Below are 15,485 nucleotides of genomic sequence, written 5' to 3'. Positions count from 1 at the left end.
CTGCTGTGTGTGGTCTCTGTGGTGTGCGTGTGCACACGCCCCTACACCTGGGAGCCCGGTAGGGAGAGGACACCGCTCCTATTTCACTTGAGGACAAACTGAAGCCACAAAGGCTACATGGGGTGTGCAGGTCGCACAGCAGGGAGGCCCGGGTCCCTCCTCTGGGAGAAGCCGCCCGCCTGGTTCAGCAAACGCCCGCTGCCCAGAAAGGGAAAGCCTCGGCGCCCAGGCTGCCTGAGGGCACAGCCGTGCTCTGCCTGGGGTGGGGACAGGCCATCTCCCTTTCTGGGCACTGGTGCGGGCCAGGAGCCCGGCTGTGCACACGGGCGTGGACGCCAGGGGAGTGATGGTCTGCGAGTGGTACGGCCCGGCCCCCCACGCCGTCCCTCCTGGCACAGGATGCTGCCGTCTCCAGCGTGCCGTTGGTGGCAGGGCAAACCCACAGCGTCGTGGGCCTGTAGCTGGGACCTGTGGGACTCCGGGTGTGGCCTTGTACATGGGGTTCTGTGGCCCTCGGAGTGAAGGAATCCGGTTCCCAGCCCCAGGCATGGCGGTGTCATCATGCCTCAGTACTGTCCTACTGTCCTGTGTCCTGCTGCCCCCCGGGGAGGGGGGAGTATGTGGAGGGCACGGACTGACCCACTGGGCTGGTCTCCCGGGGCCAACGAGGACGGGAAGCGCCCTCCAGCTCCCCGACGGGAGCACCCCAGCAGGCCTGGCCGCCCGGCCCAGCTGGACCCCGGGCTCCCTTCTTCCAGGTGCTCTCGCATGGGCCACGCTCTCTGGGGAAATGCCTACTTTGTGAGGGGCCTTGTGCTCCCCCCCCCAGGCCCCTTGTCACATGGCCGCAGTGCTCAGATGCCGTTTCTGAGGAGGACAGGTCAACAACGCGATGGCCAAGCGAGAGCACGGGGGCATGGGCTTTAATGGCTCTGGTCGGACACAGGGCGCCACGGGGTGCCTCTGCAGCACTTGGGGTGCCTGCCTGCAGCCTGCATCGTGTGCGCACACGTGCACCCGCACTGTCCTCGTGCGCACATGGGGCCTGCACACACACACACACACACACACACACACACAGTGCCGGTGTGTGAGTCCAGCACAGGCCCCAGGCGCCCACAGGGGACAGAAGGGGCGAGCCCAGGAACTCAGTCCTTCAGATTGTAGTTCCGGATCTTGGGGGGCCTGGGGGGCCGCGGGCAGCCTTTTGTCCTTGCAGGGTGAGCCCTGGAGGGTCCGGTGGGCTTGGCTTTGGCCTGTGCTTCCATCTTCACCCCTGTGATGGCAAAGGCTGCCTGTGTGCCCACGGAGCTCGGGTCAGGGTGTCCGAGGCTGCTGGTGGCTGGACCTGCGCGAAGAACACAGAGAACAGCCTGTCACACCCCAGGGAGCAGGAGGGGGGGGCGCTCCCCGAGTGTAAGAGGCTGTGCGCCCTGCCAGCAGGACCCGGGGCCCCACGGCCTGGCTCTTTCCAGAGCCTGTCAGCAGAGTCCTCCCCGGGGCCCTGGCACAGGAGGTCTCTGGGCCACATGGTCTCCAGATGCGCTGCGGGGCCCGGGCCTGCCCTCCGCTGGGCACTCTGGACATTTGGCCCCGAAAACACCATCTCCTGCTGTCACCATTTCGTAACGGGGCCCCTGGGGGCGCGGAGGTTAATGGTTGACCCACGGGATGCCTCAGGCGCCTCCCGGCTGTCCACCACCCTCTGCTTGCGGGCCACGCTGGCCGGGCACCGCCAGCCTGACATGCGTGTCCAGGCGCAGGCCAAGGACCCAGGAGCCTGACCACGCTGTTGCGCGCCTGGGCCGACGCTCAGGCCCAGCCCTTCCAAAGCGCCCGGCACGGCGTCTCTGCACTAGGGCAGCAGGAGACTTTCGTTCTCTAGCTTTCCTCTATTTGCCAAGTGTTTAGAACTAGGAATGTACTTCTTTTGAAAAAAAAAAAAAAAAGCAAAAAACAGAAAAGGTGTTATTAAGCAGTTATAAGATGTACGCTCTGGGTGGCCCTCCCTCGGGGCTGGCCTCGTGGGTGCAGCCGGGGCCTTTGGAGCCCCGGGGGGTCCACCCGGGATGGGAATGCTGCCTCAGGGCACAGAGCACCGACGGGAAGGTGGGGCCTGGCACCAGCTTCTCCCACACGTGAGCACACGGTCACACGCCCACCCTGCCCCGCGTCTCTGAGCCGTCCACCCTGGGCTTGGCCAGCGCAGGGCTGTGTGCAGTGCAAGTGGGGGGCACCGCAGGGCAGGGACCCCCCGGGGCGAGGCCTGAGGACGGGCCAAAGGGGCAGGAGGCTGGCGCGGGCTGGGTGCCAGGAGGAGGCTTGGGCTTCGGAAGCACGCCCAGGAGATGCACACACGTCCCCACCGCGGACAGCGGGACCTCTGCCACATGGACTGCGCCCTGGCCCTCGCCTCGGGCCTCCTCTGTCCTCTCGAGCACCTGCAACGGCGCCCTTCCCCGCAGCCTCCTCAGGCTCACCCTTGGCCTCCCTCCTGTCCCTTGGATCCGCTCCTGGGCTGGCCCCCATCCCACTGCCGGGCCTCCCGGCACCCACTTCTGCCGCGGGCCAGGCTGGTCCCGGATGCGCTCGCGCTGCCCCTGCTTCGCCCTCGTGAGGGAAAGGCCGGCGCCTTGGCTTCTCAGAGCAGTTCCTCCCCCACATGCGCCCTCCCGACCTGGTCTCTGCAAGGACACCCTCGGGCCCTGACTTCCAGCTAGCCCTGTCCTGATGTAGGCCCAGGCCCACCCTCTGCTTGGCTGCTTTCCTTCTGGAAAGCCGCGGCCGGTGGGGACAGGCAGGGCTGGGACCCTGACCCTGGTGACACTGGTGGGGGCCCTCCCCACAAGGGGACGGATTCAGGCCTGGCCTGAGTTCACCCTCACAATCTGCTGCCAGGGCGACAAAGTGAGGCTCAGGAGGAAGGAAGAGCCCAGGGCCCGAGGCCCTGTGCTGGGGGGCCGTGCTCCCCGAGATGCTGGTGGTGGCAGCAGGGCCTCTGAAGTGGGGGGAGGCTGGGGAGGCAGCAGAGCCCCCGGTGCCCCCCCCCCCAGCCCTCCCTGAGGAGGGAGCTGGTGGCTCCAGGGCAGGGGCAGTCGTGGCTCAGGCATGAAGCTGGACGGGTCGGGCCTGTTTGCCCCCAGCTCGGCCCTGTGACTGTGATGTGTCCCTTCCCTGTCAACGCGAGATTTGCCGTTGCTCAGACCAGGGGCTGGTGTGTGGCAGGGTGACGTGCCCCGGGCCCTGATTAGGCTTCGGGAGAAGCACCTGGGCACAGGTGTGTGCTGCGGGTCCAGCCCCACTGCCAGGAAGGCTTGGGGAGCTGCCCGAGGCCTTGTGGCTCAAACCTGGGAGCAGGAACCTGGGTCTGTCTCGGAGGCGCCTGGCTGCTCGGAGCCCCTGCTCAGCTCCCATCTGACTTGGGGAGGTGGCCGGGCTCTGGGAAGCAGGCTGAGCTGCTCCCGGCTGGCAGGGGGTCCTGAGCACACGGGCCCGGACTCTGAGAGCTGCAGGAAGGGCTGGAGCTCCACGGAGCTCACGCGGGCCCTGAGCCTCGGAGCCTCCCCTGGAGCCGGGGGGGGGGGGGGGGGGGTGCGCAGCTCAGCTCTCACGTGTCTGTTCAGGCCTCGGGCACAAGGGATGAGGCCTCCCCAGGCTCCCTTCTGTCTCCCTCCTTCTGTCTTGTCTGCGCTAAGGGCCCCGTGCACCGACGGGCGCTGCTCCACTGCAGCCTCCCTCCTGCTCCCGCGGGAGCTCCTCCTGCCCTGCGTGCGGCTCTTCCTAAATGAGATGAGCCTGCACGTCCCCCCCACCTTGCCCCTCATCCCAACCCCCCCTTCATTCTCCTTAAGCAGGCTGCGCACCCAGTGTGGAGCCCGACATGGGGCTTGAGCTCACACCCTGAGATCGAGAGTCAGAGGCTTCGCCTACTGAGCCACCCAGGTCCCCCCGCCCCTCTGTGAATTAAAGGTTATGAATTAGATGACGTCATACTGCCCGGAACCTTCCAAGGCTTCCCACCGTGTTGGGACTTGGAGTGGCCTCACTCCCCAGAGCCCAGAGCCCGGCCCCGAGCTTCCAGAAGCTGCCAGCTGCTTCCCAGGGCGCCGAGCCTGCCCCCAGCGAGCCTGCCGGGAGCTGCCGTGTGCCCTCGGTGCAGAGGCGCTGGGGGACATCCTGGGCCTGCCGGTCCTCAGTGGGGGGGGGGGGGGCAGGGCCCCCTGGGCTGCTCCCGGTGGGGGGTGGCTGCCTTGGTCAACGGCTCTGCCCCCTTCCTCCCAGAGGTTAATACCCAATCACTCCTTCCTGATGCCATCCATTTTCAGGGGTACTCCCCCTGGACCCCAAGGCCCAGCTCTTCAGCCAGAGATGGGGCGGGGGGATGGTGAGGCCGGGACAGTGCGAACCGCAGGTCGGGGATCAAGGGGTGCAGGGCATGTGGGGTGTGGCAAGTGTGGACAGGCGTCCGGCCCCAGGGGCCACACGGCTCTCACGTCGCCCGGCCCCTGGGCGCTCCGCACCGTCCTGCGCAGTGTGGAGAGGAGGGGGCCGCGGGCGGGGGTTGGCCGGGCCAGGGTGGGCCCTGGCCTGCCTCCTCACCCAGGCCCCAGCCCAGAGAAACGGAAGATTCACGAAAGCCGCTGCCAGGAGCTGCTCTCTGCCCCGCTCGCCGGGGGAGCTGCTGGAGCCAGCGAGGCGACACTCCCTTTGCCACCGAAACGCGGCCCCTGGGGAGGGCGGCCCTGCCACGGCACCACGCAGGCTGCCCGTTCTGCGCCAGGCGGGGCGCTCCGGGGCCAGCTGCCGGCCTGGGGGCCGCGGGGCCCTCTCCCTGACGGCGCGCCCAGGGCCGCAGCCCTGCCCGCACCCCGATACCCTCGAAGGGAAGGTGAGGAGCGGTCCACGCCCCGGAGGTGGCCCGGGGAAGCCGACCAGAACAGACTAACCGGACCCGTGTCACGAGCTCAGCCGCAGAGGCACCATTGCCACGTTCCTGATTTTTCCTGGAGGAGCGGCCCTGGTCCCGGCTGTCACGGTACCGGGGCTCCAGGGACGCTGCACAGATCAGGAGACAAATGTGAAGAACCTCAGCGTCCTCCCCGCAGCTCGGGCTGCCCTGCATACCCCCCGGGGCCCCCGCCTGAAACGCCGCCTGTGGACGAGGTCCTCCGCCCCGAGTGGGCCCCGGCTGCCCTCAGCTCCCGGCCACGCGGCCCATGGCTGGCCTGGGGAGCGGGAGAGGCCCCGTGGAGACACCAGCAGGGGGCGGGGGTTGGGGACCGGCAAGGGGGGCAGGCCCCGCCATGGGGGGGGCCAGGCCAGGGTCTCGGTGACAAGGAGGCCTCAGGCAACTCCTGCCCTCCGGGGCCTGCAGGACAGTCCACGCCCACCCTGGCGCAGTGACCACTCCTTGGACCGTAAGGCAGAGGGGCGGCTGTGGCCCAAAGATGGGACTGCCTGGGGGGGAGCAGAAGGGCCCTCCTGCCTCGGCCGCCTGCAGTGCCGTTGGGTGCTCTCTGCGTGGATGCTTCTACAACAGGCTCTTCTACACGAAGTGGGGCTGGCTCTGGGGCCCGTGGTCACCACGTGGACGCCTTGGCAGGGTCGCTCTGCATGTTGGAGATGAAAGTTCACATCAGAAAATGCAAGAGGAGGGGCTCCTGGGTGGTGCCATCGGATGAGTGGGTCTGACTCTTGGCGTTGGCTCAGGGTGTGAACTCAGGGTTGTGAGATGGAGCCCCACGGCAGGCTCTGTGCCTGCCGAGCTCCAGATCCCTCTCCCTCTCTCTCGGGCCTCCCTGGCTCATGCATGCTCTGTCTCTTACAAATAAATAAATAAATCTTAAAAAAAAATGGAGGGACGCCTGGGTGGCTCAGTGGTTGAGTGTCTGCCTTTGGCCTGATCCTGGGGTCCCGGGATCGAGTACCCCATCGGGCTCCCCGCAGGGAGCCTGCTTCTCCCTCTGCCTGTGTCTCTGCTTCTCTCTCTCTCTCAGGAATAAATTAAAAAAATAAATAAAATAAAATAAAGTAAAATAAAATAAAATAAAGAAATGAAATGAAATGAAAGAAGTAAGAAGGAGGAAAAGAAATGTTGAGAACTGAATCCCAGTGTTTGCAGGACACCCCGAGATGCCCTTCTCAGCGAACAGAGACAGGTGATGCCCCGAGGAGATGAGCTAACCCTCCAGCATAAGGAGATGGAAAGAAACAACACGACAAGCTCAGGGAAACAAGGGGTAAAGAAACGCTACAGTTCAACGAGAACCCCAAGGAAAACAGTGCTATAGAACATCAACCGAGTCCAAGCTGGTGTCTACAGAGATTAATAACATAAATTCCTGCCAAGGTTGATCCAAACAAGGGAGAACAAATACGCACAACTGGGCAAAAGTGAATGTTATAAAGAGCTATTTGCCAGTGAATTAATAGAGCCTCGAGGCAATGGAAGATTCCAAAACCAGAACAGAAAAATAGCCTTTGAAATACCCAACAGGTATTAAAACATGGAGCTGGTATTCAACGGTTCTCTTCCCAAAGGCTCCTGGCTTGGGTGGATTTACAGGTGGTTCTGCTGGATGTTCACAGAGATCAAATATTCATGGAAGAGTTCGTTTCTATCTCATTCAAACGATTCAGACAAGTAACTTAGAATGAAGCATGCCCAGCGAACTGTATTCCCAAACCACTTGAGGACAATGCAGGAAAAAGCTTACAGGCCTATTTAGCTTGCACACGGAGCTGCAAAGCCTTTATGTGAACGTTATCGAATCAAATCAGGCAAATGTTAAGGATACGTCATTATCAAGTAAAGTTTATCTCACCAATGCAAGGCGGCCCCATTTTCAGAAAGTCTCCCACCATAGCGACCCCGTCAATAAATGAAAACATAACTGGGTTTCTCCTCCTCAATGCGGAAAAAAATCTGACAAGGTTTAATGCCTATTTGTCACGAGAGCTCTGTGGATCAGGAATGTAAAGGGAAATTTTAATTTGATAAAGGCCATATTTTTACACACAGCAATCATATGTAACGGGAAAAACCAGCCTCGTGGCTTTCCGCCTGCAAGTGGATGAGGTGCCACGGCACAGTGGCTGGCGGGGCCCAGGCAGGTGTGCAGGAGGGAGCAGTGGGGGGGTGGGAGCACTGCAGAGTGGGGGAGGAAACTGCGCTGGAGGGCAGCCTATGGGGGGGGGCGGGGGGGGGAAGCGCCAAAGTCCAACTGGTAGGAGTGTGGAAGCTCAGCACCAGCGAGGAGGCCACCGCGAGCCAGGGACCCTCCCGGTGCAGCTGCAGCCACCTGTCTATATCCTGAAGGCCTCAGGGCGAGGCCGCCGTGCTGTGGCCTGCCGTGGCGGGCGGCTGCCAGGTCCCTTCAGCAGGGGTGGGGGGGCTGCAGGTCTCCACGAGGCTCCTGCGCCCCCCGCCCAGAGGTGAAGGAGTGTGACGGAGATTCGCGGCCTTCTCCAGGGAGGCGATAACCCCCACGAGACAAGGGAGCAGCTGTCACACCTGCAACTAATAGGAAGCTGCACATGCCAACCGTGCTGCTTCAGCGAGAGAGAAAGAGAGAGAGAGAGAGAGAGCCGGAAGGTGTACACGGGTTCGGGTATTTTAGGGCTGCAGGACTGCGTCTTCAAGCAGAGCCTTGTGCCCGGGCCCCAGCGGGTGGCAGTTTGGTCTGGGATGAGGCTTGGAGGCCCGACCCGAGAGGCCCCGGGGCCCGCGGGGAGTACGCCATCTACACTAATGACCTCCCCCAGGAGCTCCGAGGTCCCACACTGCAGAATAACTCAGGGAACCCAGCAAATTGATAAGAATTACCAGTTTCCCCTGAGGATGTGCAGCGACACGTGCGGAGGGTGGCTGGCGGCAGTGTCCTGCCCGCCGTGGCTCAGCTCCCCGCGCTGGGGATGGACGGGGGTGCGGCGCCGTGCAGCAAGGACGCACCGGGCAGGGGGCGGGCGCCCCACAGAACCTCCACGGCCCACAGCTGCTCCTTCTTTATTTTTATTTTTATTTTTTTTAATTTTTATTTATTTATGATAGTCACAGAGAGAGAGAGAGAGAGAGGCAGAGACATAGGCAGAGGGAGAAGCAGGCTCCATGCACCGGGAGCCCGACGTGGGATTCGATCCCGGGTCTCCAGGATCGCGCCCTGGGCCAAAGGCAGGCGCCAAACCGCTGCGCCACCCAGGGATCCCTGCTCCTTCTTTAAAACATCGTTTTGACTGCGTTATAACTTGCACGCAATAAAATGCACCATTTTTATTTTTGTATTTATGTTTTTAAGATTGTATTTATTTACTCATGAGAGACACAGAGAGAGGCAGAGACCCAGGCAGAGAAGCAGGCTCCCTGCAGGGAGCCCGACGCAGGACTGGATCCCAGGGCCCCGGGGTCACGCCCTGGGCCAAAGGCAGGCGCTCAACTGCTGAGCCACCACGTGTCCCCAAAATGCGCCTATTTTAAAAATCTACGTTTCAAAGCCTTTTAGAGCATGTATGCATCTATGCGTCTGGAACATTCCACCACGCAGGGGCCCCAGGCAAGCACTGGTCCCTCCTGGAGCCTCACTAGGCACGTTTTGAAGACTGGTTCTTCCAGAGACCCGAGAAATGTTTCTTGAGGTTCATTCGTGTAGTCGTCGTCGTGGAGACCCTAACTCCTCTGATTGCGGGCTAGTGCTTTATTCTACGGCTGCCCAGCACTCTGGCCTCCCCTTCATCGGTGGTGGGTGCTTGTGTTGTCCCCCATTTGGGCATGAAGTCACTATAAACGTTCACGCTGACGATTCTGACTCTGACTGGGGGGGAGCAGAAGGGCCCTCCTGCCTGAGTGCACGAATGTTTCTCTCTTTCAAGATTTTATTTATTTGGAGGGAGCGCGCGCGCACAAGCAGGGGGCAGGGGGAGGAGCAGAGGGAGAGGGACAAGCAGACTCTGCCCTGAGCACGCAGCCCCGTGTGGTGCTTCATCCCACGACCCTGAGATCATGACATGCAGTTCATTTTTCCCCATATGGATATGTCGTCATCCCAGCACAATTTGTTGGATATTCTTTCTCCTTAAATTACTGTAGAGCCTTCGCATTAACTGATTTGTTAGTGTGCGTGTGTCCACTGCGCTCTCTGTCGTACACATGCACACTTGTGCCAACAGCACACTGTCACAATTACTGTACCTTTATGGTAAGTCTTACAATTAGGTAAAATCCTTCAACTTTGTTCTTTTTTGAGACTGCTTTGAATTTTCTATATCCTTCCCATATCCATGTAAATTTTAATTTTTTATTTCAATTTCAAAAATTTCATGGGATCTTGATTGGGACTTTGCTTAATCTGCAGGTACATTTTGGGAGAAATGACATCTTAACGTTGAGGCTTCTAGTCCATGAGGATGGTATACCTTTCCATTATAGGTCTGACTTTTCTGTGCAGCGGTCCTTTTCAGTGCACACACATTCCTTTAGTATATCCCTAAGTATTTCACGGTTTTGGATACTATTGTAAATGATATATATATATTTTTTAAATTTTTATTTATTTATGATAGTCACAGAGAGAGAGAGAGAGAGAGAAGCAGAGACATAGGCAGAGGGAGAAGCAGGCTCCATGCACCAGGAGCACGACATGGGATTCGATCCCGGGTCTCCAGGATCGCGCCCTGGGCCAAAGGCAGGCGTCAAACCGCTGCGCCACCCAGGGATCCCTGTAAATGATATTTTTTATCGCAGTTTCTGATTCTCATTGTTATGTATAGAAATATAACTGATTTGACATATTGATCTTGTATTGACCTAGTCCTGGTACTTTGCCAAAGCCACTTTTTTGTTCTAATAGTTGTGTTTTTTAAAGTTCCTAAGGATTTTTTTTTAAAGATTTTATTTATTTATTCATGAGAGACACACACACACAGAGGCAGAGACACAGGCAGAGGGAGAAGCAGGCTCCATGCAGGGAGCCGGACATGGGACTCTATCCCGGGTCTCCAGGATCAGGCCCTGGGCCAAAGGCAGGCACTAAACCGCTGAGCCACCCAGGCGTTCTGATCACTGACTTTAGAACACTGTTCTTGTCTCTTTTAAGTATCTAAAGGCTCAAGTTTGTAAGTAAGACTTTGTGATTTCTTCTTTGACCCATGAGCCTTCTATTTTTAAATTCTTTTGGATATTTTTCTAGATATCTCTGTGTTCTTGATTGCCAGTGTAGCAGGTTTGTGGCCAGCAAATACAGTCTGTATGACTTCAACCTTTTTAAATTTACTAAGACCAGTTTTATAGCCCGGCATGTGGCCTATCTTGTCAAACGTACCGTGTGCACCTCAAAAGTGTGTGTGTTCTGTTGATGGTTGGGGCAGTGGACACGTGCCAGTGAGGCCGAGCTGGCTGACAGCGCTGCTCAAACCCTCTATTCTCTACCTCCACTGACTTTTCTGTCTCCTTGTTCTGTTATCGCTGAGAGAGAAGTACTAGAGTCTGAGTATAATTACGGACTTCTCTACATTTCCTTCCATTTCTGAGAGTTTTTTTAAAAAACATTTTACCTATTTATTTGAGAGAGAGAGCGTGCACAAATGGGGTGAAGAGGTGGAGGGAGAAGCAGAGGGAGAATTTCAAGCAGACTCCCCCCTGCACGCAGGGCCCCATGTGGGGCTCGATCTCATGACCCCAAGATCATGACCTGAGCTGACATTAAGAGCTGGGCACTTAACCACCCAGGTGCCCCTCTCCTGAGGGTTATTTTTATTTATTTATTTTTAAAGATTTTATTTATTTATTAATGAGAGATACACAGAGAGGCAGAGACACAGGCAGAGGGAGAAGCAGGCTCCATGCAGGGAGCCCGATGTGGGACTCGATCCCGGGTCTCCAGGATCACATCCTGGGCTGAAGTCGGCACCAAACCGCTGAGCCACCCGGGCTGCCCTTCTGAGGGTTTTTAAACTTCACGTGTTTACAGCTCCTACTAGGAACATACATACTTGGGAAGGTTGTCTCTTCTAGTAGCTGACTCCTATGCCATCACAAAATGTCCCTCTTTATCTTGGGTTAATATTCCCTGTTGGGAAGTCTGCTTTGCCTGACGTGAAAGAGCCATCCAGCCTTCTTCATCCAACTGTGTCTCTGTATTTAGAGTGAGTTTTTTGTTGACAGCACACCGTTGAGGCTGGCTAGCCTTTTTCTCCCAGTCGGCCCTTTAATGCAATATTTAGACCATTACCTTTAATATTATTTTCAATGTGATTGGTTTTAAATGTTTTTTTTCTACATTGCAATTACTAATTTTTTTCTCTTTGTCCTGTTTGTCCTTTTTCCCTTTTTTCCTCTTTTTGAGGCTATTTTTGGGTTGATTTTTTTCTACTCCATTTTATCTGTGCCACTGGCTGTGCTTTGCTGTCGTTTCTGAATGTCTGTTCTGCACTTCTAACTTGTCTCATTCTGCTGTGACGCAGGGTTGCACAATGTCACCTGAAGAGCCTCAGGAGAGTATACCTCCCTCTCCTCTTCCCACCATGCATGCCATTTTTGTCGTACCTTCTACTTCTAGGTGTATTATGAGACTTGTGATACACGTATGTTAGTATGTGCATTTTATTTTTTTATTTTATTTTATTTTTTTTAAATTTTTATTTATTTATGATAGTCACAGAGAGAGAGAGAGGCAGAGACACAGGCAGAGGGAGAAGCAGGCTCCATGCACCGGGAGCCTGATGTGGGATTCGATCCCGGGTCTCCAGGATCGCGCCCTGGGCCAAAGGCAGGCGCCAAACCGCTGCGCCACCCAGGGATCCCAGTATGTGCATTTTAAACAATCGGTTGACATGTAAAAAAAAGAAAAGCAGACCTACCCTCTTCCCTTACATGCAGACCTGCCACGTCTGACTTCTGCACTATTCTCCGTTGACCCATGTCTCTATCTGGCATCATTTTCCTTCAGCCTGAAGAGCGTCCTTTTTTTTTTTAAAAAAAAAAAAACAATTTTTAGTTATTTATTCATGAGAGACACAGAGGGAATAGCAGAGACCCAGGCAGAGGGAGAAGCAGGCTCCCCTCAGGGAGCCTAATGTGGGACTTGATCCCGGGACTCCAGGACCACGCCCCAGGCCAAAGGCAGGCACTAAACTGCTGAGCCACCCAGGTGTCCCAAATATTATAGTTTTAATCTCCAGAAGCTTTGTTTGGTTCTTTTCATTTTCTCAATTCTTCTCATTATGTACATGTTTTTCTTCAAATGCTTGAATATAGTCATTCCAGTTCTTTTAATGTCTTTGTCTGCTTGTTCCCTCATTTCTGCTATTTCTAGGTCTCTTTCTACTGACTGATTTTCCTCTTGATTCTGGATCACATTTTCCTGCTTCTTCACATGTCTTGTAATTTTTGATTGGGTGTTAGGCATTGTAATATTTTCTCAAAAAATTTTTTGAGAGTGTGGGGTTTTATTTTGGTAGGCAGTTAGGTTCCTTGTTTGGTCATTTCTTTTTCTTTTTTTAAAAAAAAGGTTTTATTTATTTATTCATGAGACACATAGAGAGATAGGCAGAGGGAGAAGCAGGCTCCATGCAGGGAGCCCAACGCAGGACTTGATCCTGGGTCTCCAGGATCATGCTCTGGGCTGAAGGCAGGCACTAAACCGCTGAGCCACCGGGCTGCCCTTGTTTGGTCATTTCAAGACTGTTTTTAAACTTTTCTAGTGTAAGTCTACGTGGGCCTTCACTCCAGAGAAACCTAGCCCTACTACTGAGGTGTGACTTATCTGGGTCTCTCCACTGAAGGAAGGTGATGATGGGGACTCCTCACTCTGAATATCTTCCTGCTCTCTGAGAGCTCTGGAAATGGCTCAGCTTACAAGTTATTTGTCTTTCCTTTGCCTGGAACTGTGGAGCTTTAGTCCATACATCTATGGGCTAGTATGTGGTGAGGACTCAAAAAAAAAAAAAGTGCCTGTGCAGTTCTTTACATATAACCTTTTCCCCAAGTTTCTGGAGCTCTCTTCTGTGTAGTACCCTCCCTTCTGGACTCTTTCCTGCAGCTGCCAGCCCCTTGTGGCTTCCCAAACTCCAATTCCCATTTCTCCAACTTAGAAGCCTGCTGAGTTTTTAAAAATTTAATTTATTTATGAGAGACACAGAGAGAGGCAGAGACACAGGCAGAGGGAGAAAAAGGCTCCATGCAGGGAGCCCGATGTAGGACTCGATCCCAGGACCCCAGAATCATGCCCTAAGCCAAAGGTAGACACTCAACCACTGAGCCACCCAGGGGCCCCAAGGCTGCTGAATTCTGTCTGGCATCTCCTCCCTATGCCTGTGGCCCAGAAAGTGCCTTCAGGCAGAAAGCTAGGGGGATCTTGGAGTTCATCTCATTTGTTTTCCTTTTTTCAAGGACTATGGTCCTGTGCTGACTATTATCTGATGTCTGAAAACAGTAGTTTCATATATTTTGTCCAACTTTCTAATTGTTTATGGAGAGACATTAAAGTCTAGTCAGTAACAGCCCAGCCAGAAGCAGAAGTGAGCACTAGCCATGCTGTGGCTCTAGAATACACACCATCGAGGAGTACACTGATTTGGCTATTTCTTAAAGTATTTACTTTGGTGTAGAAGTTTTTTCTATATAAACTTTCCCCGAAGTGGCGTAACTGTTTCATCACAGTGCCTTCAAGAGGAGAGCTAACAAAGATCTACTTGACCTCCGCTTCTCAAAGGTTTACAGGACACTCTGCACTTCTTAAATAGTCTCAGGTTGTAATCATTAGCACAACACCAGCAGGAAGCTGGTGTTGGTCACTCAGTTCAGGACACAGCACTGCTCCTTCCTCTGACCAAAACACTGGCTCTGGGATTTCTTTAGTTATTATTGTAACAGTGCTGAGAGGCGGCACACATCGTGTACAATTTCACTGGTGTGTTGGCACTCACATCTGATCCCTTCTGAGAGTGAGGCAGGCAGAGCCAAGAGGATCAAGGGTGCTGAGCAGTAAGAGGGCAGGGCCCCTTGCCCCCTGGGGTCCTGTACCCTAATAGTCACAGTGCTGAATAAGCTCCCTAGTTCCCAGGGACAACTCCTGCTCCTGTCTGCCTCGTGCAGTCTACCTGTGATAGTGGCCAATGAGAAGATGTGTTGAGCCCTCTAGTGGGAGGCACTCCACCCTGTTCGTAGCTCGTGTTGCCAGAGCCCAGCCAAAGGGCCCTGCCTGTCGTGTTGCATCACGACACGTTTCTGGTGCAGAGGACAGCCCTCCCGGGCTCCAGCTGGCCTCCCCCTGTGGCTTAGGCTGCTGGTCTCTCAGCCGGGTCTCACAAGGCTCTCCTAGGTCTGTCCGTCTCACTGACGCTCACATTCTGATAAGGTTCTCAGGCCTTAGGGGAGTTCCCTGGTTAGTGCACAGGTTTGAGGACCACGCAGGAAGAACAGAATGTACTGTTCCAGGTGCATTTACAATGGAGTCACTAGCAGTTCTTTGAGGTCACCTATCCTGTGTGATTTTAACCTTTTCTTACTTATCATAGATCCTTATCATGAATGGCTATCACTCGGAAACAGTGCTGGGTCATCAGCCTGCCTCCCATGCTCAACCCCTGGGTTTCACGAGAAACAGTAAAGCATCTGTGGGGCAGCCAGATGGCAATATTTTTGGTCTTGAGGGCGTGTGGACAAAGTAAGTCTAAGGTCCCACGTTCACAGTGTGTTTTTATGACCTCAGACCATGGCTGAGCTGGCAGAGCCAGAGCAGAGGCAATCTGAGTCCAGGGAAGGCACAGGGGGCAGTCTCCATGCAAGAGCACAAGACACCAAGAAGGGGACAGGTGAGATGGTGTCCTGGGGGCCCACTCGGCCCTCGTCACGGGCAGGTAAGGCCCTGCAGGACGGACATGAGGACAAACCCAGGAGGGCCTGGTGCGTTCGCCCTGCAAGAACATGCAGAGAAACACACTGTGAAAAAAAAAAAAAAAAGAAAGAAACACACTGTGAGGTGAGTCGCTAGTAAAGAGAAGCCCAGGTTTATCAGCAGTCACCTGATTCCCAGGCTGGGAAGAGGCCTTGCCAGAGGCTGGGCTTCTCTCTGGAGCCCACTGGGCTGATCCAGGTCATTGTAGCACTTTCTTTGTCCTTTTCTCAACCATGTAAAATCCTAAACATAGCTCCTGGCTGGAGCCACGTCACTAGGCATGGCTGGGTCTGGCTTACAGAAGTGTGTAGCTGACAAACTGAGCTGTAATTTGGCCCACACTTTGTTTTGATTTTTTAATTAGCTGCCGATATTCAAAAATGAAAACATTCTATATAAAAAAAAAAAAACAGTATTTCCAGCTTCTCTTGAAAAATGGGAAGCTCTGGCTCATTGGACCATCTGCCATTGAGGGGCACCTGTAGGATGGCGTCATCCGCTAGACGGAGCCAGCCTGCCAGGCGTCACCACCCCCACGCACAGTGCCGCCTGGCAGTTAGCACAGCCCCTGCACGCCTTCACCCAGCCACCTGCTGC

The 15,485-nt window shown here is 55.5% G+C and overlaps 1 protein-coding gene across 6 annotated transcripts in view; it reads right to left on the bottom strand.

Moving 5' to 3' along the window:
- Nucleotides 1-893: 893 nt before the first annotated feature.
- The window catches only part of CCDC57 (coiled-coil domain containing 57), a 101,798-nt gene continuing 87,206 nt past the window's right edge, over nucleotides 894-15,485 (bottom strand). For 4 of the 6 annotated variants that reach the window (XM_025468384.3, XM_025468383.3, XM_035720545.2 and 1 more), the window contains one exon: nucleotides 894-1,348. In XM_025468384.3, the coding sequence (XP_025324169.3) occupies nucleotides 1,149-1,348 (200 nt within the window). In that variant the 3' untranslated portion in view covers nucleotides 894-1,148. Of the gene's footprint in view, nucleotides 1,349-10,797; nucleotides 11,197-11,850; nucleotides 11,953-15,485 lie in introns of those variants that run through there. The other 2 variants (XR_004818581.2, XR_004818582.2) reach the window with 2 other exon arrangements.

Source organism: Canis lupus, chromosome 9 (assembly GCF_003254725.2).
Source record: "Canis lupus dingo isolate Sandy chromosome 9, ASM325472v2, whole genome shotgun sequence".
Taxonomy (NCBI): domain Eukaryota; kingdom Metazoa; phylum Chordata; class Mammalia; order Carnivora; family Canidae; genus Canis; species Canis lupus.
Note: the sequence above shows the minus strand (reverse complement) of the source record. Positions and strands in the feature narration are given on the sequence as shown.